At 38.9% G+C, this 27,669-nt stretch overlaps 2 protein-coding genes across 3 annotated transcripts in view; both read right to left on the bottom strand.

Annotated features, from left to right (window-relative positions):
* The window catches only part of usp2a (ubiquitin specific peptidase 2a), a 53,948-nt gene extending 51,890 nt beyond the window's left edge, over positions 1-2,058 (bottom strand). For both annotated transcript variants that reach the window (XM_083886518.1, XM_083886519.1), the window contains exon 1: positions 1,840-2,058. The gene's annotated coding sequence lies outside the window, so the exon portion shown is untranslated. The remainder of the gene's footprint in view (positions 1-1,839) is intronic.
* A 7,951-nt stretch (positions 2,059-10,009) lies between these two features.
* tbcela (tubulin folding cofactor E-like a) lies at positions 10,010-26,520 on the bottom strand. The gene is made up of 11 exons (XM_083887366.1): positions 26,397-26,520; positions 25,402-25,516; positions 23,453-23,517; positions 20,924-21,103; positions 20,008-20,147; positions 18,842-19,023; positions 15,134-15,390; positions 14,163-14,289; positions 12,795-12,911; positions 12,570-12,681; positions 10,010-10,970 (listed from the first exon to the last, which is right to left on the bottom strand). Exons 4-11 carry the CDS (start codon positions 21,069-21,071, stop codon positions 10,764-10,766), a joined length of 1,290 nt encoding a protein of 429 aa, XP_083743492.1. The 5' UTR covers positions 21,072-21,103; positions 23,453-23,517; positions 25,402-25,516; positions 26,397-26,520; the 3' UTR covers positions 10,010-10,763.
* Between the last annotated feature and the right edge of the window lie 1,149 nt (positions 26,521-27,669).

Here is a 27,669-nt window from a genome sequence, read left to right on the forward strand (position 1 = left end):
CATCCAATAGAATAGCCTTCTAACGCGATTAGCAAACACAATGTACACAATGTGTATTAGAACACTGGAGAGACGGTTGCTGGTAATGGGCCTCTATACACCTATGTACAAACCAGAAGTTTGCAGCTAGAATAGTCCTTTACCACATTCACAATGTATAAAGTGTATTTCTGATTAATGTAATGTTATATTAATTGAAAAAAGAGTGTATAATCTAGTATAAGCTAGTGTATATTTAGTATACACTTATATAATTTATAACACATATGTCAAACTCAAGGCCTGGGGGCCAGATGTGGCCCGCCACCTCATTTCATTTGGCCTGCGAGTGATTAATTGGTATTAAAAAACGGTGTTAAAATAGGTCTATGCTGCTTTAAGGCATGCATTGAGCATAAACTACATTTTCCACAATGCATGGCAATTGCGTTACCCGCAAAGTGATGGCATGACCATCGCGGACCGGGTTACATCTATAATGCATCATATTTGTTGAATAAGTAATAAATACAGAAAGTTATTTAGCAATGTTATGGAGTTGTTACTTTTATTTTACATTATTTTTGGTCACTTTTTAGTTACATTTATTCTGTATGACAGTTACATCTGGCCCTTTGAGGGTAACCATTATGCTGATGTGGCCCTCAGTGAAAATGAGTTTGACACCCCTGATTTATAACACACCTATGCTGTTACACAACTGTACCATTCAGTAGGCCTACAATGATAGTTATTTATATACTTTATTATAGTGTAGTTCACAATACAGTATTTCTCATGTAAAACGTATACTGCTGTTCAGCTTTCATTGCAATTTGATTTGATCAATATATATATGTTGAATGACCCTATATATATATATATATACACAATTATATAACATATAACATATAAAATTATCTCGGAAAAGTACGACTCCTACTTTGTTTCAGTTTGATTGTATTCTCGATTTGCCCGGACCAATATGACGGCGATGTTGACGTATCGCTTCAATGGGCCGGAGCAGCCAATGCGGCGTTTACGTATAGTACATGTCTATGGTCAGTGCACAGGTGATTAGATAACCACTCAGAGCTCGACAGCCGAGTGGTAGTGAAGCCAGTTTAACCGGGTATTGTTAGAGAAGGGGGCGGAGGAGGTGGAGGACATTAAAACAGGCGAAAACTTAATCACAAACCACAACTCAGAGGTCTTTTAAGCAGACTCGTCGCGAATTACAAAGTTACTGCATCGTTAATTAATAATTTGGCCAGTGTAACCACAATGGCCGTCCCGCATCGTTTAGTCAACTAGCTAACTCGGCTAACTCTCCCCGTGTGTGTGTGTGTGTGTGTGTGTGTGTGTGTGTGTGTGTGTAGGCAGAACACCGCCGGTGTGTTCACTGACCACCCTGTCAAACTGTAGTGTAAAGAAAATGTAATCACTTCTCATACACACTACGTGTGAAGCGGCATAAAACGAACATCCACAGCTTCCAGAACACATTTTTTCCACTTTATAGACGACAAAATGTGATAGTTATTTCGAAAGAATCACTTTAGACTGACCAGAACACACGTAGTGCAGGTTTATGTCATGTTTGTGTCTTTAAACTGAAATGAAAGAGCTTCTCCGCTGTCACATCCATGCAGAACATGTTAGAGGCTCACAGTGACTCATAAAATGTGTTAAATTGCGTTTGTTAATGGGAGTTTTATTCCCGACAAACAAACATAAAGCCTAAATATTACCAGAGACTGACAGGTAGAAGGTACTTTTGCTTGCACATGAGTGTACACAGGAGACAGCAGCAACATTAGTGTGATGGTGGTGTAAGGTAGGGTAGCTGCATTCACTCACCCCACAGTCGGAGCTCAACCCCGATTCAACCGGACTGAGAAACGCCCCCACAAACGTCTCTGTGGCTGCTCTGAGCTGCTGTCTACACCATCACTTCAGCTCCTCTGAAGAGCTCAGAATCATTTTCGTCAGGAGGTTTTAACCTCCACTAGCTTTAGTAGACGTTAATTCCAACCAACACGCTGGAGTCGAGCCATTTCTTCTGTCCTCCTGCAGTTGTAGAGTTTCAGCAACCTAATAACGGTCCTTTTCGCTTTAACGGTGACGTCGGTCCGGCAGAAGGAGCTCAGCTCTGATTGGTCCATAACAGTCTGTGAGCGTCAGCAGCCACAGCAGCGGGCCACCTCCCACACCGTCGCCACGGTGATGAGCGTAAACATCAGAGCCGTCTTTCATTGAAAAAAAGAAAGAAATGCTACGTTCATCCCCGGTGGGAAAACATAACACGTTTTCCCCAAAGATGGTGTTTGTAGTCATGCGCTTTAACACCAGCAGTCTTTCTAATATCAATGCAAAGAGTCATGATCACTGCAGAGGAAATCACCATCACATATCTGCCTTATCTGGAAAACATACTCCTCATCCTGCATCGAAACAGCAGCCATACTGTATCACCCAGCACACCAAGTACCTCATAATAATGTATACTCTGACTTAGCACAATACAAATACACTGATTTGATGAACTATTTAAGCTTCATGTCCATCAAAGCACGGGCAATCAGACTGATAAACTGTTTCTATCTACAGTATAAGGCTTGATGATATGACCTATGGGTTATCATAAAATCCTGCTAAATATCATGTCATAAAATACTTATTTTTGCTCCTTTTCACATGTACATTGTTTACCATTTAGGAGAGTTTATTGGCAGAAATTCAACATACAACAAACTTTCAACAATAGTTTTATAGCCTCAGACTAAACCTTTTTATAAGACAAGGACCTTGCTTTATGAAAGCTCTCATCTTGTGCACCCATGTTTCTACAGCAGCCCGAAAGGACAAACCACGCACGAAGGTCACCATAGATCCCTGATGTGCTTGTGACAGGCAGAGGGGAGTGGAGGAGTTTGTTCCACTAACCATTATGGCACTTTTTCATTAGACAGTTCTTGCATGACTTGTCTCTCACTTTTTTCTTTTGCTTTTCCATTAGTGATAGTACCTGGTGCTTTGTTTTGGTACCTGTTCTAATGGGGTTCCAAGCGAGCTGAGCCGTTACTAAAATATTACGCCAACAGACCGCCGGCCACTGACTGTCGGCACTGGGAGAGTCATGAGCATGATGCCAAACAATGCCAAACTGTAGATCAGTTGAAATGACTTCAAAATCCTGAAAACATGTTAATCTCAAACATTTAGCAAGGACATTTCTAAAATGTCAACATTTCTGGAGTCTGGTGTATTTAGCGTTATTTCACAACCCGTCCAGTTCAGAGACTGTGTGTGCTCCGGTCATGCAGGAAGTACTGAACGATTCTGTGAACAAATCTTTTTAATGAACTGTTTCTAATGATTCAGTACACTGAAAACAACTGTTTGTGTTGCATATAAAACGATGTCATGGCAATTTCGAGCAGCTGTGCTATGATGACTACCTCCATGTTGAGGAGGTACTATGAAGTAATGGAAAATGACGTGCCTGATACCAAATCAGTTACGTGTGTTTTTGCAATGACAAACAAAAATATTACTTAACTTGGTAACACCTTAATTAAGTTCATTCAATTAAAGTAAGCAAATTGTTTTCAAAAATTTGAATGATCTTAACTCTTTTATGTGTTAACCAAATTTAAGTAATATTTGCATAAACATTACTTTGATAAACACTCACACGGTGTGCTGTAGCCTATCTGCTGTACGGTTGTGCATTCAGAGAACATATTTTAAACTACTACTACAAAGCAAACACGTTTGTTCTCTTTTACCTGAGCAATAAATCAAAAAAGTATACATTTTTAATTTCTGACATATGGTAGTGTTCACTTATTACTATGTTCAATGTGATTGGTTTTGACTCTCCTTAAAAAGAATGTTTTTCAGTTCCAGCACTCATGTAGTCATTCATGCATGTATATGAGCGTCTGCATCAAAGTGAATAAATCATGAACTCATACTGCGGTATATCACTTCCTGCCACCATGAAACACGTGCGGACTCCTGACCTGCTTCTTCCAGCTGCTGCTGTTATTGAAAGATTCACACACACACAGAGAAGGGAGACTTCCTTTTATTACCAGTCCGTGACACATCTTTCTTTACGTACAACAACATAAGTATGGATGACTCACTCTGCTCCATTTAATGCTTCATACAGCGTCCTACAAATCTGATAATGCTTTCAGTTACATACAGTAGATGAGTGATGTGATGAGCTGAAATACTGATTCATGGGTCTGAGCAGGGGCATCCTGCACATTTCATTCAACCCAAACCTATACATTATTATCACATTTGCTGTATAGTAAAGACAAATATATCCTTCTTAGTTCCCCTGAGCTCTGGTGCACCACTTTAACAGGCAGATGATGATGACTCAAGCAGCGTATTAACGGAATAATCCAGAATAGCTCAATCTATTTAGATTCTCAGGTTTCCATTCAAGCAGGATGCATTGTTCTACAGCTACCAGAAGTCTGGCATTAGCAGAATCAAACACATATACTTAGCAGTGTTTAAAGGAGCAGTAGGCAGGATTTCTTTGGGCAGTAACTTCCGTCATAACCTTTTACGCAAAATGTACTTCAGGTGATCTGGGAGAGAGAAAAACCTTAGCGCCTCCTCTGGACTCTTTTTACAGCCTCACAACTGAAAACAATGTGATGTTACTTGCACAACCATGCTCATTGGTGTTAAATCCCATAACTCGCACAAGTACTACGAGTAAACAACCAGTGAGTTCTCGCCGGAGGCTAATGCTAGAGCTAACAACCAGCCAACACCAGTCAGAATGTTTACATGTCTTTGGAACATTAGTTACTGTAGCCTGACCAAATCAGTTTTAGTAGACTAAAACTGTATTAAATAATTTCTTTTTAGATTATCCCACCCAGGTGCAAGTCAGAGTCAAACTATTATTATTAATATTACTACTACTACTACTACTACTACTACTACCATTACCCTAAGCAGCACTGACCAAACCCCCCCCCCCCCTCAGAGTCAACTTTACTGCTTTAAATTGCATTAATTGAAGTTGTGTTATTTACACCAAACCAGTGTCACTGCTGTTATTTTTTTTAAGCATTACATTTTTTTGTGGCCATGTGTGTGTTAATTTTAGGTTAACGAACGTAAATGCACGTTAACGCAGAAAAGACGTGTGTGACACCAGGCACCAGTTACCAGTAAGCTCCGTTAGCTGAATTAGCTCGTTTAACACCGTTAGTGCGCCTACAGTCGAACTGGAGCGGTCAGTTTATTAAACGAAAAGAGCAGCGCTACAAATAACCAGTGTACCTGTGTACTGTGTATGTGGGCCTCTTTTTTTTTTAAAGTTTAGCGTTAATTTAGAGAATCATTTCAAAAATTTGAGTTAGGTAAACATGACGTCACGCGTTAACGTTGACGTCGTTAACGCACCCAGCACTAATTAATTTACACCTCCATATGCAAAGTGAAGCATTCAGTGTAGTGATACTGAACTTGAAGTAAACAAGTAAACCAGTTAAATGACTGATTTCTTTAATATGTTAAACTACTACTAAAATGTGATGTCAACAGACTGCCTGCCACTGATTGGTCAGAAAGTGTAGTCACTGTATATCAGTTATAAATCCTCTTTACTAAGGACGTTTCTAAAATCACAATATTTAACAGAGCAGTCTGGTGTATGTATTGGACCAACTTGGACTGAAGTTGGCCTGAGCTTTCTGGCATTCTGTAAGCTCAAATGGAAGACACCTAATACTAACAAGTTAATGCCCCCTAGTGGAGCAGATGAAGGCACACTTCATTCAATATGTCGATTCCCCATTAGTGCTTGTATGCTGAGACAAGGACAGTAAGCATCGGCTGGACCTGACTGTGCATGGAAACATACGGAGTGTGACCAAGAGCATGAATCAAGTGAAACACATATTTTCAGGCATCACAAGGTCATCTGTCATGTATACAATGAGTGAGTCTGTCTGTATTCATCTAAACAAAGGACCTCAGAAAAAAAAACCTGGCTATTCAAAATAACAAGTAAATCCTGCGTACTGCAGCTTTAGCATAACAAAGACATTATGAAGCATTTCAGTGTCGGGTATAGTTCACTCTATTTCAGCAGGAGAGCCCGGATCTAAACAGAATGACTGTTTCACTTTTGTTGAACGAACAGGCAGTTCATCACTGATGTGAGAGGTTATTTAGAATTATGACTTCATTTTTACTACCTTTTCACCTGTCACAACCATCTCCATAAAAGAAAACAATTAGAGCGACAGTGACATCAAGCACTTTCAACAGGGACAGACATTATTGGCTCAATCTAGACGCACATGTTCTTGTGGTTTTCGCTGCTGGTGGAATTATTACCTCTGCCTCTAAAGAAATGCACGTCTCCCTGAAGGGTTGCTGACTGATGAGCTTGAAAAAGGCCTCACAGCTGAGCTGAGACTTACTGCTCAGGCTTTAGCTGAGCAACCTGTATTTTTTAGCTGACCCGTACAGCTGTGGACCAACACAACAAAATACAAAACAGAAGGAACAAACACACAGCACATGACCATTAGCTGTTAACGGAGTATTCGTGCAGAATTGAAGTCCCTCCCCCCAAATAATCTGTTTTTTTGTTGTCAAATATTTGGATCAATTACAATTTGTCCATCAAATCTCATCAAAACACCCGAACCCATGTAAAACCTGACAATAAAGCTGCTGTCAGTAATATTCTTGCATTACTGAACTGTGAGGTTAGGCTGTTTGTCGTCCATCACCAAACATGTTCATGAGGTGTTGTAAAGTGGATGGAATGTAACTGGCAGTAATGGGAAGGAAGTTAACCAAAGGTTAGCCAGAATACAACATAGATTAGATTAGATTTTAGGGATGTAAAATAACTTTGCTGATGTTTTTGGCTTGTAGCAAGTTGCAAGAAACACAATACATAACATATGCGCTCAAAAAGACAAAAAATCATCAGGATGATTTCAATAAATTAACACTTAAATATCTCACCTCTGTCTTAATTTCAAACCTCTATCAAGTCGAGTACATTATTCCATAAATCTAAGCAGGTAGAGTGAACACGCAAACACGTCTAACATGCACACCTTTGACCATAGTGCACACACTCACTGCAAACACACCTCAACACTCATGCTGCAGCTCAACACTTCAGAGTTTGGATGTCGGTGCCTGGCAGCACAGCTCTGCCGGGTTTGATATGGCTCTTTTTCATGCTACGCTAACATGTATTCAGCACTACTGGGATAAAATGGTTAAGGAACTGTTAGACAGTAACTCAGTCTTTTTTAGACTCATAACTATGTGTATATACACACATATACTGTATATATATATATATCACATGTTCAAGTACAGCAGTAGTGTTTAAAATAATAAATAATAACAGTGTTAGAAGAGTTGTGACAGTTAGATATTATAGAGATATATATAATACTTCTGAAAGGTAAAAACACTGTTTTCTATCAATAGTGAACACACAAAAGCTGCAGCAAACACAAACAACCACTTGATGTGATGACTTAAAGAGATAGTTCAGGTTTTTTGAGGTGTGGTTGTATGAGGTACTGACACGAACAGTTTGATACTGACTGCTCTGTGTGCTTCCCCCGGCATGTCCTCTGCACTGAGAACCAGGATGAGACGGGGATGCTAACTCTCACTGAAACACGGCTGCCAGCAAGGACACGGATGGTTCACCTGATAATAATCTACATTCCATGATGTCGTATATGCTGCTTTATCTCGACACAGGTCAGCCTTAACATACTGGAAGCTAATGTTTGTAAACCGCTCATTGTCCTGCACCAAAGTTGAGAGAAAAATCTATATTTATATATTCATATATATATATAGCTAAGAGGGACTGTGGGGGCAGCCAAAACCACAAACAGGGTCATTTTAATACTACAAGTCTCAAAAATAACACATCCTGATGGAGGCAGCAGTGAATCAACAACTCTTGTGTACCATGATGTAAAATCACAGATTTTGTCTCTGGGCCTTGATGAAGAGAGTATGTGGTTTACAAAGAAGTACAAAAAAAAAGAAAAGAGCAAAGAGCAAAGTGAGAGGAATAGTCCAGATGTCAAACTGATTCCCAGCACAGGGTGAATGCTGATCACAGTCAGTGCTGACTACGTGTCCGAACCTCATACAACCCCAAACAACCTGAACTATCACTTTAACTTTGTGGCTTGATGACTCAGCCCTTTCCTTTACTGCAATACTGTATCAGGAATCCCATACTATTATGTTGCTTGCTATAGGAAAAAGCAATAGAATCCAACATCTAACAACGTTGCTCCTCTTATACAAGGTGGATGCTGCATGTTAAAATCAATACACACTGGCATACACTCCACATTAAGACAGTAACGAGCCAATGAGTCATCTTTGGTGAAGTCTGAGATGTGTGAGATGCCAAATAAACTTGTTTGTGGGACATAAACTGCTATGGTAGAATAATAACACAAGGATAGTCTGCAGGTTAAGAGTGCCCTCCAGAAAATGACTCTTGTACTATTGTAAAAGGCCAAATTTCAGTGTGTAGGATTTAGTGGCAGTCGAAGTTACATATTGCAACCAAACGTTGTTGCAGTGTTCTGCGACATGGCCAAATATACAAAAATGCAAATTGATAATTTTGATAGACCGCCTACATTGTCCACATTGCATTGTCCACTGTATTATAATTTTCAATCCAAAACTAAACGAAACACTCATCACTTTAACCTAATTTTCCAGAAAAGCATCTGGATAGATAACCCGTGGTCAATGCCCACATCTGTTACACCCCCACTGTTCTAGTTTGTAACACAAGTTGTAAAGCTTCTTTAAAGATGCACTACATTGAGATCAATATCTCATTAGGGACAATTACTGTACTATTTTTAAGCCTGATTAGCATTTAAATGCCCACCAAATAAGACCATCAGCAAATAATTATAGAAATATCACAAAAATACAACTCACAAAAGAAAGAGTAAGTACAGAATAAACCCCACATATCATTAATAAAAGAACAATAATTATAATAATCAGAAACTATTAAAGCCATATAACATGGGGAATTATCGCACCTAAATTAGAGGAACCATGTTGAGAATGTTAAAATATTATAAGTAACATTAAAATGTTGAGAAACACAAACACACAAAAAAACACTACGAGTCAAGTGAAGCCACACTGACTGAAGCATATATTTTTTTTAAATGTAGACGATAAACTTATTATAGAGATTGTCTTCGGTATAATAGTGTGTGTGTGTGTGTGTTACTTCTTTCCTCACAATACCTTACAGATAAAGCCTGTAGGGGGCAGCACAAGACCTGTGTGGGTATGTTGGTCTGTGATTAAGAAGAAAACATTAATGTTCAGAGAAACATTATACAGTACTTATAGATAATGATCATTGCACTCCTGAAGCCATTTTCGCATAAAGCTTTTTAATTAATTATCTACTATATGTGTCTATATCAAGGTCACCTTCTGTGTCTATGGCTGTAACTCTGGAATACTCTTTCCTTAGATTTTAGAATAAATAGACTTTTCTTTAATTGTATTTGATCTTAATGTGTGCTACAGGGATAGTTTTGCAGTGTAGTAACTGTATATGAAGTACTAACACAAACCATTACTGACGCTTTGTAAACCGCTCATTCTCCCGCACCAAAGTCCATAGAGAAAATCAGTGATTTAACATCACAGCACACAGGAGATTTTGATCCACTGCTGCCTCCACCTGTAAGTACAAATGTGCTATTTTGGTGACTTTATATGAATGAAATCAGATTCACCAAAGTGACATAAAGTAAGAATGAACCACTAAAATAGCAGCTCCTGTGTCCACATTTTCTCGCTGGAGAGTGAGTGATATACAAAGTTCAGTTTAGGCTTATTATTACCTGCATAAGGTGGCGCTTTTCCTCAGTGCTTGCCTTTAATTTCAGCTACACTTGTACACATGTTCATACGAAATGATTTTGTGACTAATGTGGAAGCACAAGTTGTAATGTTAAAAGTTATGTAAAGCGGAGTATTTTGTGCCTGGAGGGGTACATATAAGGATTTTTTTTTTTTCACAAGTGCTCAAAAGGTGATGTGCCAACATCTAATCTTGTTAATTATCCAGAGAAAGTGTAAAATAAATAGTTTAAACACTGACTAACAACTAAACACTTTTGGGCAGGTCTTAAACAGACATTGCTCTTCCTGATTTTGTGGCTGCTGTAAAGGTGCAAATGAAAACAGCAGTGCCGCTGCCTCATCACTAATAATAGTAGCTTTTGTGATGAGTGGGCAAACCGGTGGTGTTGGTTACTTGTCCATGTTGCTATGGTACATGCCATGTACTATGAGACAGAGCTGCAGTGAAGCTTTGCTGGTACAGCTGAAGCTGCTAGCTGACTGTGTGTTTGGCTCTCTCGGCCTTGTTCTCCACGGGACAGATTTGTGCACTTGGTCCAGTGGACGCCCTCATGTAAAGCTGAAATAAAGACACAATACTCTCTGGACTGGTGGCTTTTCCAACTACAGCCTCACAGTGGCACCACTGTTCAGTCTCTGTGATTGTTTTCACATAACCTTTAACTTTTAACTTTCTTTCCATTCCAAACGGGGGCGCTGGTTCTGCTCCTGACGCATTTTTTTCCCTCAATTTCGGCAATGCCAATTGGCAAGTAAACAAATAATCCGATGAATCAATCTATTAAGGAGTCACTCTAATCGGCCAGTTTGTCATCCACCATTCATTTGCTCTTGGGTACCACCAGAATTTCATCACCGTCTTGGATGCTGTAGGAGTGGAGAGCCCGGGTGTTGTACTTCAATTCTTCTGGACCGAAGGCGCTGAACTTGTCGATGTAGTAGAGCCTCATGCTGTTGGTGGACAGCTGGACCACCGTTGTCATCTGCTTCTTTAGCTCGGCCACTGTCTGGTCCAGACGGATGCTCAGCTGACACAAGCAGAAAGGGTTACTACGTCTGAGACATTAAACCAGGGGTGTCAAACTAATTTTCACTGAGGGCCACGTCAGCATAATGGTTACCCTCTGTCATACAGAATAAATGTAACTAAATGTAAACAAATATAATGTAAAATAAAGGTAACTACTCCGAAACATATTGCTAAATAACTTTCTGTATTTTTTTACTTATTCAATTTCACTCTTCGCATGATGCATCCAATGATACACTGCGACGAGTGGCAGTGCCGTCACTTTGTGGGTAATGCAATCGCCATGCATTGTGGGAAATGTAGTTTATGCATACCTTAAAGCAGCATAGACCTATTTTAACACAGATTTTTAACACCAATGAATCACTCGCGGGCCACATAAAATGGCGTGATTAATTCAAAGGCTGTAAGAGTAGCTGATAACTGTGCAAATGGTAAAATGCAAACATCACTTTACATGATTTCATTTCACTATTTTCAATGTAGGAATATTAAATGAGAAGTGATCAGTGAATAAGAAAGGTGAATACGGCATCATGCAGACCTTTCAATGAATTAGACTAAACCAACATCAACCCCGTTGTCCTGAAACCTATAGACAGTGTTCACGCCTTGTAAAACATCTGTCCTGAGGGAGTCTATCACAAGTGGACAACATTAAAGAGATATTTAAGTTTTTTTGTTTTGTGACACATAGTCAGTGTCTTACAATATTAAAACATCTTATATATAAAGCACTTGATCTTGCCATCAGACAACGTTTTCTGACTAAAAGACAGGTTTGTAAATCTTCCCCTCTCATGCACCAAAATCAATGGAGAAAATTAGAATTTTTAGTTTGCAGGAACACAGAAGATGCTGGTCTACTGCTTCCTCATTTGGTTTTAAGTCAATTGGACAAATCCAAAACAAAGGATTTCAAACAACAAAATCACAAAATAAGGCAGCAGAGGTTCAACAACTCCTATGCCCATGATGTAAAATACTAATTTTCTCTAGTGACTTTGTGCAAGGTTTTCACTCAGGAAAGGCTGTCTAACGCTGATATGAAGACTAGAGGTAATAAATATTCTTAAGATACATAAGACTTAAGCAAATATTGTATAAGGGGAGCCTTTTGTTCAGTGGCTAAAATCAGTTATTCCTTGTTTCTCCACTGGAAGAGTGTATAAAGGTATATTTATCCTTTACCATGATGTGCTTGATGGGGGTCTTTGACAGTGGTAGGTTACTTGGACGTAGCAGTTGACAGAATGAGAATATTTATCTCCACAGCTTAACTGTGTTACAGTACATTGCTGCAACAGGGTTGGAAAACTAGGCAACTGCCTTCGGCCCATGAGAATGGCTGATATTAGTCCACAGCATTTTTTGATTCTTTTCTAATTAAATGCTACAAACAGCGAGTTTATTCGCAGAATAACTTCTGTTTAACTTCATAAACTGTAAATATATAAAACGCCTATGCATATCATTAATGTCAACTGGATAATATTGTATCTGTTGACACCAATGCTGAAGATTCCGTTGCTGCACCAGTTTATCAGTAGTGAGAGCAGATAGATCAGAGCAATAGCTCCATCAGTGCTAAACACACCTTTTCCACTTTTCCTTCACAATGAACTTCCACCTGGGCACGACAGCGAGGTCGCAGGTCAATCTCAGCAAGTGGTTCCAATCGCCCATATTTAGTTACCAGAGAATGATATCTGTGAAGGTACAGAGGAGAACGTAGTTTGTGCTGTCAGTCTTAAAAGCACACACACATACATGCAAAACAACAACAACAACAACAACAAAAACAACTATGTGTGTAGTGTACCTGTATGGCAGCTCCTCTTCTGGATAGTCTAAATAATATCGGATGAAAAACCTCTCAGCATCTTCTCTTTCACTGTCAGTCACAACACTACCGTTTAGTAGTGATATTGCAGGAAGGCTGAGGAAGAGCACATACAGTTTTTATCTATCTATAAAGCAAGTTGTGTCTGTGTGTCAGTGACGGGAATATATCGCTGACCGTCAGTCCAATCCACCTAAGATTTTGGATATGGGTTGAGCATGGCCCAATGGTGTTTTTGGAGTAATTTAAATTTTTGCTGATTTATCCTTGCCGCAATTTCGCTGATTTATCACGCTACATCAGGCAGGCAGTGGCTCATCAGCAGCAGCTGCGCTGTCTGGAGCGGGGAGATGGAAGTGAAGAGACTGTCCTCACTGAGACATTTTCACACGGTTCAACGCAGAACATGGTGTTATACTGAAAAGATGAAGTCGGTGCCCATTCACCAATACGCGAGCACCTATTTATTTAGCATTAGCAGGCTACTATTTTGCGGCTAACTTGGCAAACCTTGGCAAGCTGTTTTGTGACTGTCAGCCACACTGGAATTTCTTTACAAGGTGTATTTGTTTTGCGTTGTGTCTAATGAGGTTGCACAGTGTTTGTATTATGTTAGCCTTTACGTTCCTTATCATGCATTACCATAACTGAAAAATCTTCTTCAGCTCTAACTATAGAAATACATACTTCCTATGGGCACTGTACTAGTATTTGTAATAACTTTAATTTTACTCTAAACACATCTTTGTTATGGTGCTAATGGCCTTACAATGTTGGGACCATTGACAGAAAATCTAATTTGGAAAAGCTAGTCTGAGGTCATTAATAATGTAGAAGTACAAACAGGTTTCAATGTAGATACCAGTGCCAACCCAAGCCTTTATGGGCCCCGAGAAGAATCTGATCTGGGGCACCGCACCACCACCACCTCGGAGTCGGCGGTGCTTGACTAATTATTGATACAGGTGTAGCATCACGCCAGTGTGGTTCCACTACATAGTACCGCCTTGCCTTGCATCGCTTCGGCTCGACTCTACACGGTTTGGTTGGTTTTCCATTACTATAGTACCTCTTCAAGGGGGTCATCACAGCACAGCTGCATGAAACTGCTGTGACTTTGTTTTATATGCGACATACACAAACTAGTGATGACTTGTAAAGCAGTTGTTTCCAATGTAGAATCAGTGAGTTAAAAAGAAAACATTTACTGAAGTTTTCTAATAGATAACTTTTACCAGAGGCATTTTCTGTGGTTTTCCAGTACTGCATACTGTACATAATGTAAATAAACAACACATATGTGAGGCTTTGTTGACTTAGGCTGTGTTCAGTGATCATGGGACTCACTGTGCGATCATGAGGCTCCGTCGCTCTGCGTTGGTGTAGGTCTGCAATAAGGGAATGCCCTGCAGTCGCACCTCCACCAACTTGGGGAAGAAGTTCAACTTCTCAATGTCTTCCCATTGGTTTAGACCTGACAAACACACACATAGACAAGCACTAAAAATGTATAACACACTCCAACTACAAATTAAACAACCAATCTTCTGTTCATAGTTTTCAAGAAACAGCTCAAGACACGTTTTTATGAACTTGCTTTGAATTAATTTCATGTTTTTTATGTCTCAAGCTGGTTCCCAGTGCAGGGACTGTGTACAGCACTGACAACCAAGCCATAAAGCAAGGTCATTGCCTAAATGATGTGTAATGAGATAAGTAATAAGAAGAAATAATTTTCATGTGATTATACACAAATACAAAAACAATTTCATTTCTGCTGAATAAACCCTACTCTGTTTTCACATTGGACATTTAATCCTATCATGCAATCACTGCTGCCTTATTATGTCGCATCTTCAGTAAATAATCCATGAATCATTTTGTCAGTCAGTGGGCAGAAGATGTTTTTTTTAGATAAAATTATCCGAGACTAAATTACTTACAAGAAGGATGTTTTTCTTTTCCTTGAGTGAAAAAGATATGGCAAAAATAAAGCGTTGATGTAATTTTCAGTGTCTTTTGTTATCGTTTTTTTTTTTCATCTAAAAGAGTAAAAAATAGATTCTCCACGGATGCAGCCCAAAATAGATACTAAACCTGAGATAAAGGTTGTCCAGGAGAAGAATGTGTTGCTATAAAACAAAGCCTCTAGAAACAGTGACTTACTTTCTGGTGCTAAATTTAATAGCTGTTTTAAAGTCATCTCTAATAGTGACTCTATAATTTGGGATGCTGTCATGTGTCCTGACAAATCTGGAACATTTCAGACTGAAAATACATCATAAGACTCTTAAATAACAACACACAAAGAGCCTGACCTGAGTTGTTCAGGTTAATGGTGCGTAGTTTGGGGAAAAGCCGATGGAGGATATCTTTGTTGTCCTGAATGGATGCCAGGTTGTTATTGGCCATGACCAGAGTGTCTAAGCTGGGGAACATGGAGCCAAACTTGCGGACCTCGGCCCAGTCCTGGAGGCTGTTGTCGGTGATGTGAAGCAGGTGCAGGTTCGGGCAGGCCACGCTGGAGGCACTCACACTGCTGTACTCATTAAGGCACAGGAACAACTCCTCCAGACTACAGGACAACAGAGCAGAGTTCAGAAGGAGCAGATGAAGGGTGTGATGTAGGCTCGACCTTCGGAGGACAATGAGGACAATCCTTTATGCAGGGTGGCTCCTCCACCGCACCATGGTAGACATTCTTGTCTCCATGTAGGTGGGCATTTTGAAAACAGAGGATTTCCTCCTTCAACTTTCAAAATAATCCTCTCCACACACGTTGGCTTTTGAAAAACACAAAATATGTTGTGTTTGACAAATGGAAAAAGATGAGTTACACTTCAGCACCACTCTCATCACCTATTTTTTAAATATTTTTTGGGGTGCTTTTTGCCTTTAATGGACAGCACAGTGAAGAGAGACAGGAACTGGGAGGCAGAGAGGCAGGAAAGACCACTTGGTGCGGGATTCGAACCAGGGTCGCTTGCCCCTCTCATCACCTATTTAGATAATCGATGAATCAGTTTGAAAATAAGCTCCATGATTTTTTCCCCAGCTTTTTAAATACAAATATTTTCCTCTTTCTTTGTGCCATGTAAAAAATAAACTTAACTTAACACTTGGTTTGTGGACAAAACATGACATGAGAGAATATTACAATTTCGAGGTTTTGAGAAACACCAAACAACTTTCTTTCAAAAATGTTCTGACATTTTAATGGACCAAATAGGAACAATTAACCGATTAATCGAGAAAATAATTGACAGATGAATTGATTAGGAAAAATTAATCGTTAGTTACAGCTCTTCCAAAACACACAATAAACACAATTTTACATTTCGCCTCATGTAAACATATTTTCCTGCAAGTATTTTCCTGCAAGTATTTTCCTGCGTCCATACAACACACCCTAAAATGCAGGTCATGTGACCATGGCATACAGTCAGGTCCATAAATATTGGGACATCGACCCAATTCTCTTCTTTTTGGCTTTATACACCACTACAATGGATTACAAATGAATCGAACAAGGTGTGCTTTAACTGCACACTTTCAGCTTTAATTTGAGGGTATTTACATCCAAATCAAGCCAAAAACAGAACCAGTCAGGAAATGAATGTGAATAAGTGCATCTCCATTTCCAAAAATCCCTGTTTCTGCCTGTTGATACTAAAATGCAGCCAGTATTTCCAAACTGCTCAAAAATATCAGGTTACTGTGGACTTTGGGTGTGTCTGGACCAGAATAAACAAGCTTTTCAATGAAAAGGGCGTAATGTGAATGTAGCTTGAATAACAAGCTTTATTTTTTTTTACACAATGAAATTGGTTTACGTGTTTTTCAGAAGCACTTTTGTCATTGTGGTTTTCTCCTTTAGTCTCTGCGGCTATTATCTTGGACTTGGTACTTTATAGCTGCTTTCAGACATGCGCTAAAGTCTGTGCATTCTCTGGAGAATGTCTGAGGGGCCATATGTGTGAATGCAAATGGAAACTGTTCACCGAGGCTCTCCAGTCTAATCCCTGGATAAAATCCGAGTGAGCTCATGTGAGAAAGAAGCAGGAGAAACTGGGAAATCCTCCAGTGTCCTAGAAAATGTCCTGCTGCATTTGTGATATGTAAATGGAAACATTTATCAGACTGGGACCCCGATGTTTATATATGGACATAATATAGATATAATAATAACATTTTGATTTTAAAGCTCAGGCTGCAACAATTACTTTCAGAATCCATTAATCTGACAATTATTTTCTCGATTAATCAAGTAAACATTTGGTCCATAAAATGTCATAAAATGTTGAAAAATGTTGAAAAATGTTGATCAGTGTTTGTCAAACCTGGAAATGACGATGTTCTTAAATGTCTTCTTTTGTTCACAGACCAAATTATTCAGTTTTAATGACTTTGTTGTTATATGGAGCAAAGCAACCAGAAAATATTCACATTAAAAAGCAGACAAATCTGAAGAATAATTAAATTAAATATTAAATATTATTTATCGATTAAAACGATTACACTGTGTTACAAAAAAAAGTAATGTCTATGTCTTTTCTCTTCAATTAGGACCATTTTGCACCGCTGAATCCAAAAATTACATCAATTTTTCTCAATCAGGTCAGGTTTCTATGCTAATATGATTTAGAAAAATCCGATCTTCTGACTAATTGATAACATTTTTGTGACATTATCAGTTGATTTTCGTTAATATTTCTCATCCAAAAAAAGTTTTAGGAGAAAACATTTTCTTCTAGTCAAAGCCATTTCATTCACTTGTAATTTATATTAGAAAAAAACAATTAGTCATGAGTTGGCACATGCAAAATCTTCAGAATGTGTTTATTGTAAGAAATATAAAAGAATTTCGCATCATATGACGTAAAACAAAAATAAAAATATGTAGCTTTGTTCAGAAAGTTGACCTGATTGAGCAAAACCAATGTGATTTTTGGATTCAGCACATCAAAATGATCCTGAATGAGCTAAAAAAAACTTAAACAATGTTGACCAGTGTTATCAAAATAGTTGAAGATTAATTGATTAATAATTAATTAATTGAGTAATGGTTTCAGCCCTATGGTGTGCAACATTTACGAGGGTTTATTGGCATACACTGAATATACTACTCACAAGTAAGTGTGTAATTACATTTTATATGTACTTTAGGTTCTATGGAGGCTGCCATCTTTTGCCACCATGTTTCTACAGTAGCCCAAATGGACAAACCATACTTTCTGGTATGTGAAGGCTACCATAGTTTGTTAGCATGCTCAAAAAAATGGACCTGGATGGATGGACCTTTGAGTGGAGGAATTCTGTGTTTACAATTCACATTCTCACCATTAGAACATTGTTCAAGTGGACCTTTAAAAGGATGGGACAGGTAAAAACACACACACACACACGTTCACAGGTTGGACACCTACTCACCTCTCTCCAACTGAATTAATCATGAACATTGTATACAGCTATCATTATAGTTTTTCATTTTAATAATTCACACCCTTGGGGTGGCGCACAGCTCAGTCAGCAATGATTATGTCAATAACTCATACAACCACACTACAAAAAACGTGATAAGGCTGACTTACAGTCATTTTACAGACATAAGGTCAGTGTGGATTTTATGGTGCATTCCAGTTGTAGTGGGAAGTCAGCATTTCCAACTTGACTGAGAAAGTCGCAGCTACCTCACCAAGATCGCTCCAATGTTACATTTACTATAAACTGCACTTCTGTTGTATTTGATTCACAGTAAATCAGTCGTAGACATAGTACTGTTTTGCCCTGTTTTTTTCTCTCAGGTACGTGGTCAACAATGAGGTTTCGTCTCTCCCAGTTCCGACCTCTCATTTCAACACAATGTTATTAAGTGAGTCTTTAGTTAAGTGGCTAAAATCTGTTGTTCCTTGCGTCCCCACTGGGAGCCATGTTTTCAATAATATGTGTCAGTGCCTCATGCAACCACACTTCAAAAGACCTCATCTAACCCTTTAAGTCAACTGACTATGTGTGAGTGTTCTTACTCAGGTATCTCCCTCGTGAGCAGCAGCACAGTGTCCCAGGATACTTGGGTGTTGTTGAGGACGAGGCGTCGCACCCGGGAAAAGGCTTCAGCGCACCGTGGCTCCAGGGTCATTCCTGCCAGAGGGTTGGAGCTCAGGTTCAGGAACACCAGGTTTGGAATGCTGGACACTATTTTACTGATCTGAAAACCAGAGACAACAATAATGTGCCTTTATACTTTACTTTAATGTCAATCCAGGAGGTTTAATAATTCTGTTTTTTTTAAGGTGTGGTTGTATGAGGTACTGACACATAGCTCTCACACCTTGTGTTAAGAACCAGCTTGAGCCAGAGAGGCTGGCTCTCACTGAAAACATGGCTGCCAGTGGTGGCACAAAGAAAATTAAATGAAAGTTTATATGTGCAGTAACAAGCATTTTTTTGCAGCTTTAAAGAGCATGTTCTGACTGGCCCAATCTCCTGCACCAATGTCCATTGAAAAAACTCTGCTGCTGGACTGCTGCGGCCTTTTTTGCTAAGTTCATGCCACTGAAGTAAATTATCTCCAAATAAAAAAACCTCCAAATTTGCCTAAGTGGCACGAATTTTGAACACAAAAGTCCCAAAATCATTTATGGATTTACTGATGGAGGCAGCAGTGGATCAACAACTCCTGAACATCAGAATGTAAAATCTCTAAGAGTTTCTCTATGGACTTTGGTGTGGTAGATAAAACTTGAGTTTCCAGTCAAAGGCAAAGCATAGATGTAATTTGGCGAGCCTTTTCTTAGGAGGCTAAAATCCTTTTTTTTTCTTGTGTGCCCACTGAGAGCAAGCATCAGAGTCTCTGCACTGATTACACAGCACACTCAGCACAGATTATGAATTGGTACCTCATATACCCATACTTCAAAATACCTGGACTATCCTTTAATTTAGACAAAACCACATGAACAACTGTGTTCCTGCTCAATGGTATTTTTTATCTCATCATCACAAATGAAAAAGCCTGTGCTACGTTTCTTCCTCTGGAGCATTTACCTGCTATCACTTACAGGATGAGAGTGGTGGTTTTTTATCCTCTTACTTACTATCGACAATTTCCATTAAATGATAAAAAAAAAATAATTGAATCATAATTTAATCATTTAATGCAAATTAACTGTAATAAGCCCAGCAACTCCACCTCATGCCAGTCCTGTAGCTTGTTATGGGACAAGTCCAGCTCCATGACATGGGCACAGAAAGCAGCAATCTCCGACCGGTCGCCTGCCCTGCTGATGCCGCAGCCGTTCAACACCAGCACACTGGGTAGGTTCAGACGATCTGAAGGGGGAGAAGAGGACAGAGGAATGAATATGGATTAGTCACACTGAAAAAAGAGGGGGATTAAATGGGTTTAAATAAGAGCAATATTGCCTTAAAATCAAATGTGCCAATGCCAAAGGCCAAAATAAGAGCTAAAACCTCCTTTAGGATATGACAACAGGAAGACACTATAGTAAAACAGAATAAAACCTTATATCTATATAGTATATTAAAGTTTTACACAGCTGGAAATTGGGGGTGTGCGCGAGTTACCAGCGGCCACTGACTGAAAGGCCAAGGAGAAATCTGCAACTTAACGTCACGGCACACAGACGTTGTTGATCTACTCTAACCCTTATCCTTCATCAGATTTACCCAAGTGACACCAAATTAAGTAGCAATAGACAGCTCCTGTGTCCCCACCAGCAAGTAAATGACGACTTTGGACATAGCTTTAGTTGGAAAAGGCTAAAGATAAAGTGGCTAACATGTTCTTCAGATACTGTAGACTTACACTAGAGTAGATCTTATTAGGTGAGGCTTCTGTCAAGTGGAAACAAATGTTTTTCTTGTGATTCCACTGGCAGTTGTGTTCCCTGTGACGGTAGTGCACTGGGGGCCCATAAAGTACAGTGAAGTTGGTCAGTGTCAACGACCACATTTAATCTGGTCTTTAACTTAAAACCATCAGAGAGTGAAAAGTGTCGGGGGCTGAATACTTTTTGAGTTCACTGGACATGTAACAAGCTGCGACCCTTTACAAATGAAGGACTATTTTTCAATCTCCAGCTCACCTTTCATGGGAGAACCTTGAGGACCTGCAGTGGGCACAACCACCACACCCATACCAGGTCCTCTGCGGTATGGGAAGTTCTCTGGGCTGTACTTTTCACTCATCACCTCCACAAAGGAACGACCGTATTTATCCTCCAGTGGCTCCATGGCTCCGTGCCGCTGAGCAGCCTCCGCCTCAGCTAATCCCACAGATTGGAAAGAGACAGACACAGTGATAAGCTGCGAGAACATACAAGAGCCTCAACCATGCAACAACCAAGACCAGTGCAATTCACAGTGAAAAAAAACACAACTTTGTGAACAGTGTCCTCTCCCTCACCAAAGTTCATAGATCATTTTTTTTCTCACATAGAGACAGGAGCTGTCAGGAGACAGTGTAGTCATTTTCTGTCACTTTGGTCAATCCATACAAAATATTTAAAACACAGAATTAAAGAAATTACACATTTGAACTTCATGATTGAGGCAACAGGTGTGATTTTCTCTTTGGTGCAGGGAGTGAGCAGTTTATAGAGGGACACAAACTTCAGTTTCCAGTCAGAAAAGGCTATCTAACAGTGAGATAATGTGGTGAACATATTAGATATAAGATACTGTAAATTTAGGCAGGTGTAGATTACATAAGATTGCTGAAATCTCACAGTCTCAGGGTCTCTGCAGGTAAGTCAAATTTAAGACTTTTTAAGACTTTTTTAAGACCATAATGAATATAATTAAATAAAATAAAGACTCATTTCAAGTACATACTGGCAAAAAAGTACAAAAGACACGAAAGGAAAATTGGAGCCACAAATCGCAGAACTTGCACTTACTCATCTTATGCAAGCAATTCAGCTCAGATGTGGGCTTTCAATAAGTTTTCTCCGCTGCTATGCTAAGCTGTAACACACTGCAATGCGCACACAGCACACTAACTATTGGTGCTCGATAAATTGTCCTTTCAAAATTGTATTTAAGACCTTTTATGAGATTTTAGGAGAATTTAAGACATTTTAAGGCCTTAAATTCAAATTGGATTTAAGACTTTTTAAAACCCTGCAGATACCCTGAGTCTGTAGGAGGCATTAACAGTTCAGCTAAAACAATTAATCGATTACTAAAGTAATCGTCAACTATTTTGTTAATCGATTAATCAGTTTAATCAGCTTTTTTTCATTATTAAAACAAGATTTCTGATTGTTTTAGCTTCTTAAATATGAATATTTTCTTTGTTTCTTTGCTCCACATAACAAGGAAATCATTCAAACGGAATCATTTTGGTTTGTGGACAAAACAAGACACGAGAGAACATCATCATTCCCAGGTTTGAGAAACACTGATCAACATTTTATGGACCAAACGATTAATCAAGAAAATTATCGACAGATTTTATAATAACTGTTAATTGCAGCTCTAATTAGCAGGCAGAATTCTATTATGGGATTCTTTAAGTTAAGTGGCTAGAATTTGTTTTTCCAACATGTGTGTTGGTGCGGGGGACATGCTTAGTATGTCAAATAAGGAGACAAAAAAAAACACTGGAACTATCCCTTTAATTAAATAAGCACAAAGACTATATGACTAAATAATTTAACAGTCTTCGCTTCTTGTCTACAAATCCGACAACATCAATTATAGGAGCCATGTCTCATTTTTATTTGTGAGATTTTCCCTCAAACACGAGGGGGTTGTATTTTATTTCTAATGTTCTGCCTGAGGCTGACACCAGCCTGGGTTCATGCTGGGCTATTTGAGGTCACCTGTCATTTTATGCAAGGCAAACAGTTTTCTACATGTGCTCGGGTTTAAGTTTAATTTTTAGATTTGTTTAATGGAAATAGAAAGAAGCTTGTTTCATGGAAATGGACAAATAAGTGGACATGGGCAGAAAATGAATTGCTGATATCATCAGTAGCACCACAGTACAGGACTTGGTCGCTACAATCATCCATGCACACATTACTGTTCCAAGGTGAACAAAGCAGTAAAACAAAATAATCCTCTTGACACTGTCCAGTCTGACATCTAATGTGTCTCTGTTTTATGGCAAAGTGGTAATGGAAGCAGGAGACGCACAAGGAGGTGTCCTCAGCTCTCCATCAGCAAACCACAGAGTCTAAATATTCCTGAAGAAGGCTGATCATTAAGCTGAACTTAAAAAAACACAACAATATTGCAAACTTGCTATAATTAAGATGCCATAATTAAAATGATGAAGTGTCTGTGTCGTGTGTTAAAAGGATGGTGGGGCAGAGCCTGACTCTGGAGTGTGCTGCAGGGAAGCATAAATTATGTAGTGGTTATGGCAGAAAAAAATAATAATAAAAGGATCTGGTTACAGTAACTGATTTGACAAAAACGGGCCGCAGTAAACTGTGGTGATGCCTGAAAGCAATCTGTTACTCTTCATAATAATTAATCGTGCTATGAGCCATTAACACGCCACTCCATTTCACACACAGACACAAGACAAACCAAATACAGATGTGTGTCCAGCCAGAGTCCTGTTTAAGATTAGCCACACACATGTTTGACACAGAGCGTCCTACCTGAAGAGACGCTTCCCTTGATGTGACCCCTGTCACTGCTCACTGTCTCCTGTTTCACTGGGGGCCTGTCAAAGAAACCAGAACACGCCCCACTCAGATTACGTCCACATTAATACTATATTTCACTTCTAATCCAAATACCTTTTTCAAAAACAGGACGTACTTTTTTAACAATGACAAGCATTCATGATATGTGATATATGTATGATATTCATAACGATACCGATAATATCATGATACAGCCATTCTGTGATATTGCAAAACAATCATATAGTGATAGGTGCAGGATTTCTCTATTTATTCACAACAGAGAATAAAGTGCATAACATCTATATATTGAATGTAGATAGAGCATCTCTTAACGTAGCTATCTCCACCGTTATCATGCTGTAAACTCTCTTCTTCATCCAGGTAACTTCCTCCCAAGTTTCCCTCATTCCAAAAGTCAATTTAGAGTGACCAATTCACCTAATCCCCAAATCTGCATGTTTTTGGAATGTGGGAGGAAGCCAGAGGAGAACATGCAAACTCCTTGCTGAAAGGCCCTTGTTCATCTGAGCAGCACTACTGCGAGAAGACATCAAGTAGCGACGCCCAGCGAGTAAAACTGTCAGGGACTGTTTACTTCAGACCACCTTAATTTATCGATTATCGTTTTTTACACTTGGAAGGACAACAATATATCACCAAATCGACATTTTTGATCCACCCTTATTCGTGACCAAATTGTCAAAATAAAGAGCAAATTTGCGCAGAATATATTGTTGCTGACTATTTTAATATTAACATGAAATATTATCTTAAAACAACTTCAAGGCCCTGTTGGAACAAGGGCCTTTCAGCAAGGAGTTTGCATGTTCTCCTCGTGTGTGTGTGGGTTTTCTCCGGGTTCTCCGGTTTCCTCCCACAGTCCAAAAACATGCAGATTTGGGGATTAGGTTAATTGGTCACTCTAAATTGACCATCGGTGTGAGAGTGTGAGTAAATCTGTCTCTATGTGTCCCTGCGATGGACTGGTGAACTGTCCAAGGTGTACCCCTCCTATTGCCCTATGTCAGCTGAGATAGGCACAGTACCCCCCGCTGGAGGATAAAGCGGTAGATAATGGATGGATGATCTTAAAACAAGCTATTTCCAAATGTTAAACATTAATTTAATATATGTGTAATTTATTAAGAATAAAAGTAAAAATTTCAGTGACAACCTCAAGAGTTCAGCAGTCAAGATGGTTATAAATCACACTGTGTGGCATACATGCAGACTGGCATAAAATGTCAGCTGCCATGATGACGCATGTTAGCAACATCATAATCATGTGCCGTTGGAAAATGGCAGAAGAAGATGATTCACACTCCGATGAGAGATGTTACCTCCACTGTATTTGAGTGTGATTTCTAGGTCATTTGAGGTTTTCATTGGCTAGTCAGTAGATAGTAGATTGTAACATCATCACAATGTCTGAAGAATAGGTTTGTTATTGTATCTCAACATCATACAGCCTTGTCTGGAGTGGTCTGGTTTTCCTAAAGTGGAAAACATATTGTTTGCAAGTTCGTATCCATGTCCCACAGTGTGATTTATAATGATCTTATACGATTGAAATCTGAAATCTCACAGTCTGTATGAGACATTAGCAGGCATAGACTTTATTTATTTTGTGAGCCTTTTGAAATTGCAAAAATGTGTTTTCCATTTTGTCATGTTTTCACAAAGAGCACGTCACTCAGACTGTGTCACTGTCTCGCACAACCTGAACTACCCTTTTAGTGCCCATGTCCATACTACATGTACTACTATGATTTCTATCTACTGACACATGTGCACTGAATTTACCCATTAATTTCAAGCACACTTTAAACATATATGACATTACTTTTACACAACACAAAGCTGTCTATGTGGGACAGGCTATCTATGAACATATACATATACAGTAAGTATTGTCTTACTCCAGAGTGGCTGGTGGGGCTGACAGACACTGCTGCCTCCTCTTTGGTCAGTTGTCAGGATTTGGTGCGTGGTGCCCAGGACAGGAAGGTCTCAAGAGGCGTTTACCACATGATGCTGGAGAACAAACAAGGTCAAAGGTTGGTTTTTGCTGTAGTCAGCAGAATGAAAATGTGCACATTGCTTAGCAGTGAGTCACACTTTCTTCAAACCATAGACAACATACATACAGAGGAGACTGTACAACAAAGGTTATATCTGTTTTGCTCTGTGCCAGACTCCCTGAGGAACTGGGCCAAATTGAACAATTATTATTTTTGGGTGAACATATTATAAAGTTTGTAAAATTTGATGCAAGAGAATTAAATACTATATCCTTGTGATTTAGGCTTTATCCAATATGATTTAAAGTTGAACATTTAAATGTGATTTCCCACTAAATCTCAAATTACAAAACAGTTTTATATTGATTCGTAAGGGATATAAACTGGTAGATTCATATTACACATCAGGCACCTACAAAGCGACATTCATGCGATTCAGCTGATTTATGGGCGGTCAATTACGCCAAACATCCTTGAAAAATCTGGTAATTTATAAAACTCCTGGCTTGTCAGTGAACAAATACGTCGAGTCGTATACAGACCACGAGAATATCAGATTCACACAAAGTGTATTCTCAATTCGGCATAAACAGTTTCCACAAACTTATTTAGACAAACATTAAACTTTTAAGCGTGTCTTACCGAATACGGTCCCCCATCGTGGCAACAACACTGACGCATGATAAAATGGATCTTTTACTATTACACGTGCTGTTTCGTTTATGAGACTTAAGCCGAACTAATGTTTAATCCTCGCTCATCAGGTTAAATTCTCATTGTGGCCCTGTCACGGACTATACCGACTGATAAGACGTAGAAACCACAGAATTGTCACATTTGTGAATGGAGTTTGTTTTTTCTTAATTAAAACATGAACAACAGCACTTTCCCACCATTATATTTCCGGCTAAGAACGGTGTGGGAATTTCAAGTGCAAAGTGCCTGTTGTTGACAGCCGAGCAGAATGAGACTGTGACCCCCATCAGCATCAGCATCAGCAGCATCAGCAGCTTGATGGACGCTCAGAAAAAAATTACAGACAAAAACGACATGAAAACACTCAGCGACTGACAGCACTTTATGAAAGAACGTTGTAGAACGAAATGACCCGCAGCTCGTCGTCATACATACCTTCAATGTCTACTTCAAAATCCCCTTGTTGATGAAAACAACCAGCTGTCATTTTGCTCACCCCCTACATCCCGGAAGTGACGTTGCCTGATAGCCGGAAACGATTTTCCCTTTAAAAATATATTTGTTTTGGTAGGTATTTTTCATTTTACGTTACGTGTATATTTTTTTTACCTACACCATATCGCTTGAATAAACTATATTTAAAAATACACTCCTAAATTGACGGTCCCCTTTAGCAAGTAGTCACGATGTCATAGTGAGATGATGGCGATGGTCATGATTTGTCATGCTTTGTTTTATGCTTATTTTTTTTACATTCGATTTAGATTTTATTATGCACAAAGATAAAATACATGTGTATTTATTCATAAATAAAGAATTATATCAATGCTGGTGTGTTTACATATTCATACTGCGTCTTTTTTTTTTTTTACTTAACTGTTTGGCTGGTTACATTATTCCCCATAAATATAAATGGGGGAAAATGACTAGCGAAAAATAAATGTGGTCACAAAAACATTAACAACAACATTTATCTCGTCACGTGCTCTGTAAAGTAAAGCATAGCATTTCAGCCATCACTCCAGAGCCCTCTAGTGGCTGAAGTATGGAACTACCAGATATTTGACTCAGCAGTGCATAAAATAATCACTTTTGCAAGGTCCTTTCCACAGAAAAACATTCAAGGGTTATTCAGTGTGTATTACACAAATATTAAGAGTATAAAAAGCAAACACACACACACATACAATTTTAAAGAATGGAAGCATGTAAACAGAGTAACATCAAAAATACAAACACGTTATAAAAAAATAAGAAATAGAGCAGGTCAATGGGATACAAGATATAAACTATACATTATACAACAAGGAATAGGTCAGTTAAGTACAGGATTTTATCAGTTGAGGCTGTTTAATATTCACTGGAAGCTGGTTCCAGCAGAGGGCAGCATGGTGTAAGATACATGAACAAACAACAATATGCCATTCGAATAGACTGGGTCTATACTGTCACTTTGCTTTGACAAAATCA

This window comes from Microchirus variegatus, assembly GCF_963457635.1.
Source record: "Microchirus variegatus genome assembly, chromosome: 3".
Lineage (NCBI taxonomy): Eukaryota > Metazoa > Chordata > Actinopteri > Pleuronectiformes > Soleidae > Microchirus > Microchirus variegatus.

Coding starts and splice junctions, on each gene's coding strand:
- tbcela (XM_083887366.1), bottom strand. CDS start 21,071: ATGGAGCCACTGGAGGATAAATACGGTCGTTCCTTTGTGGAGGTGATG. Junction 15,391..18,841: donor CTCACGAGGGAGATACCTGA/GTAAGAACACTC, acceptor GTTGTCCTGTAG/TCTGGAGGAGTTGTTCCTGT. Junction 12,912..14,162: donor CGGAGCCTCATGATCGCACA/GTGAGTCCCATG, acceptor GCTCTTCCTCAG/CCTTCCTGCAATATCACTAC.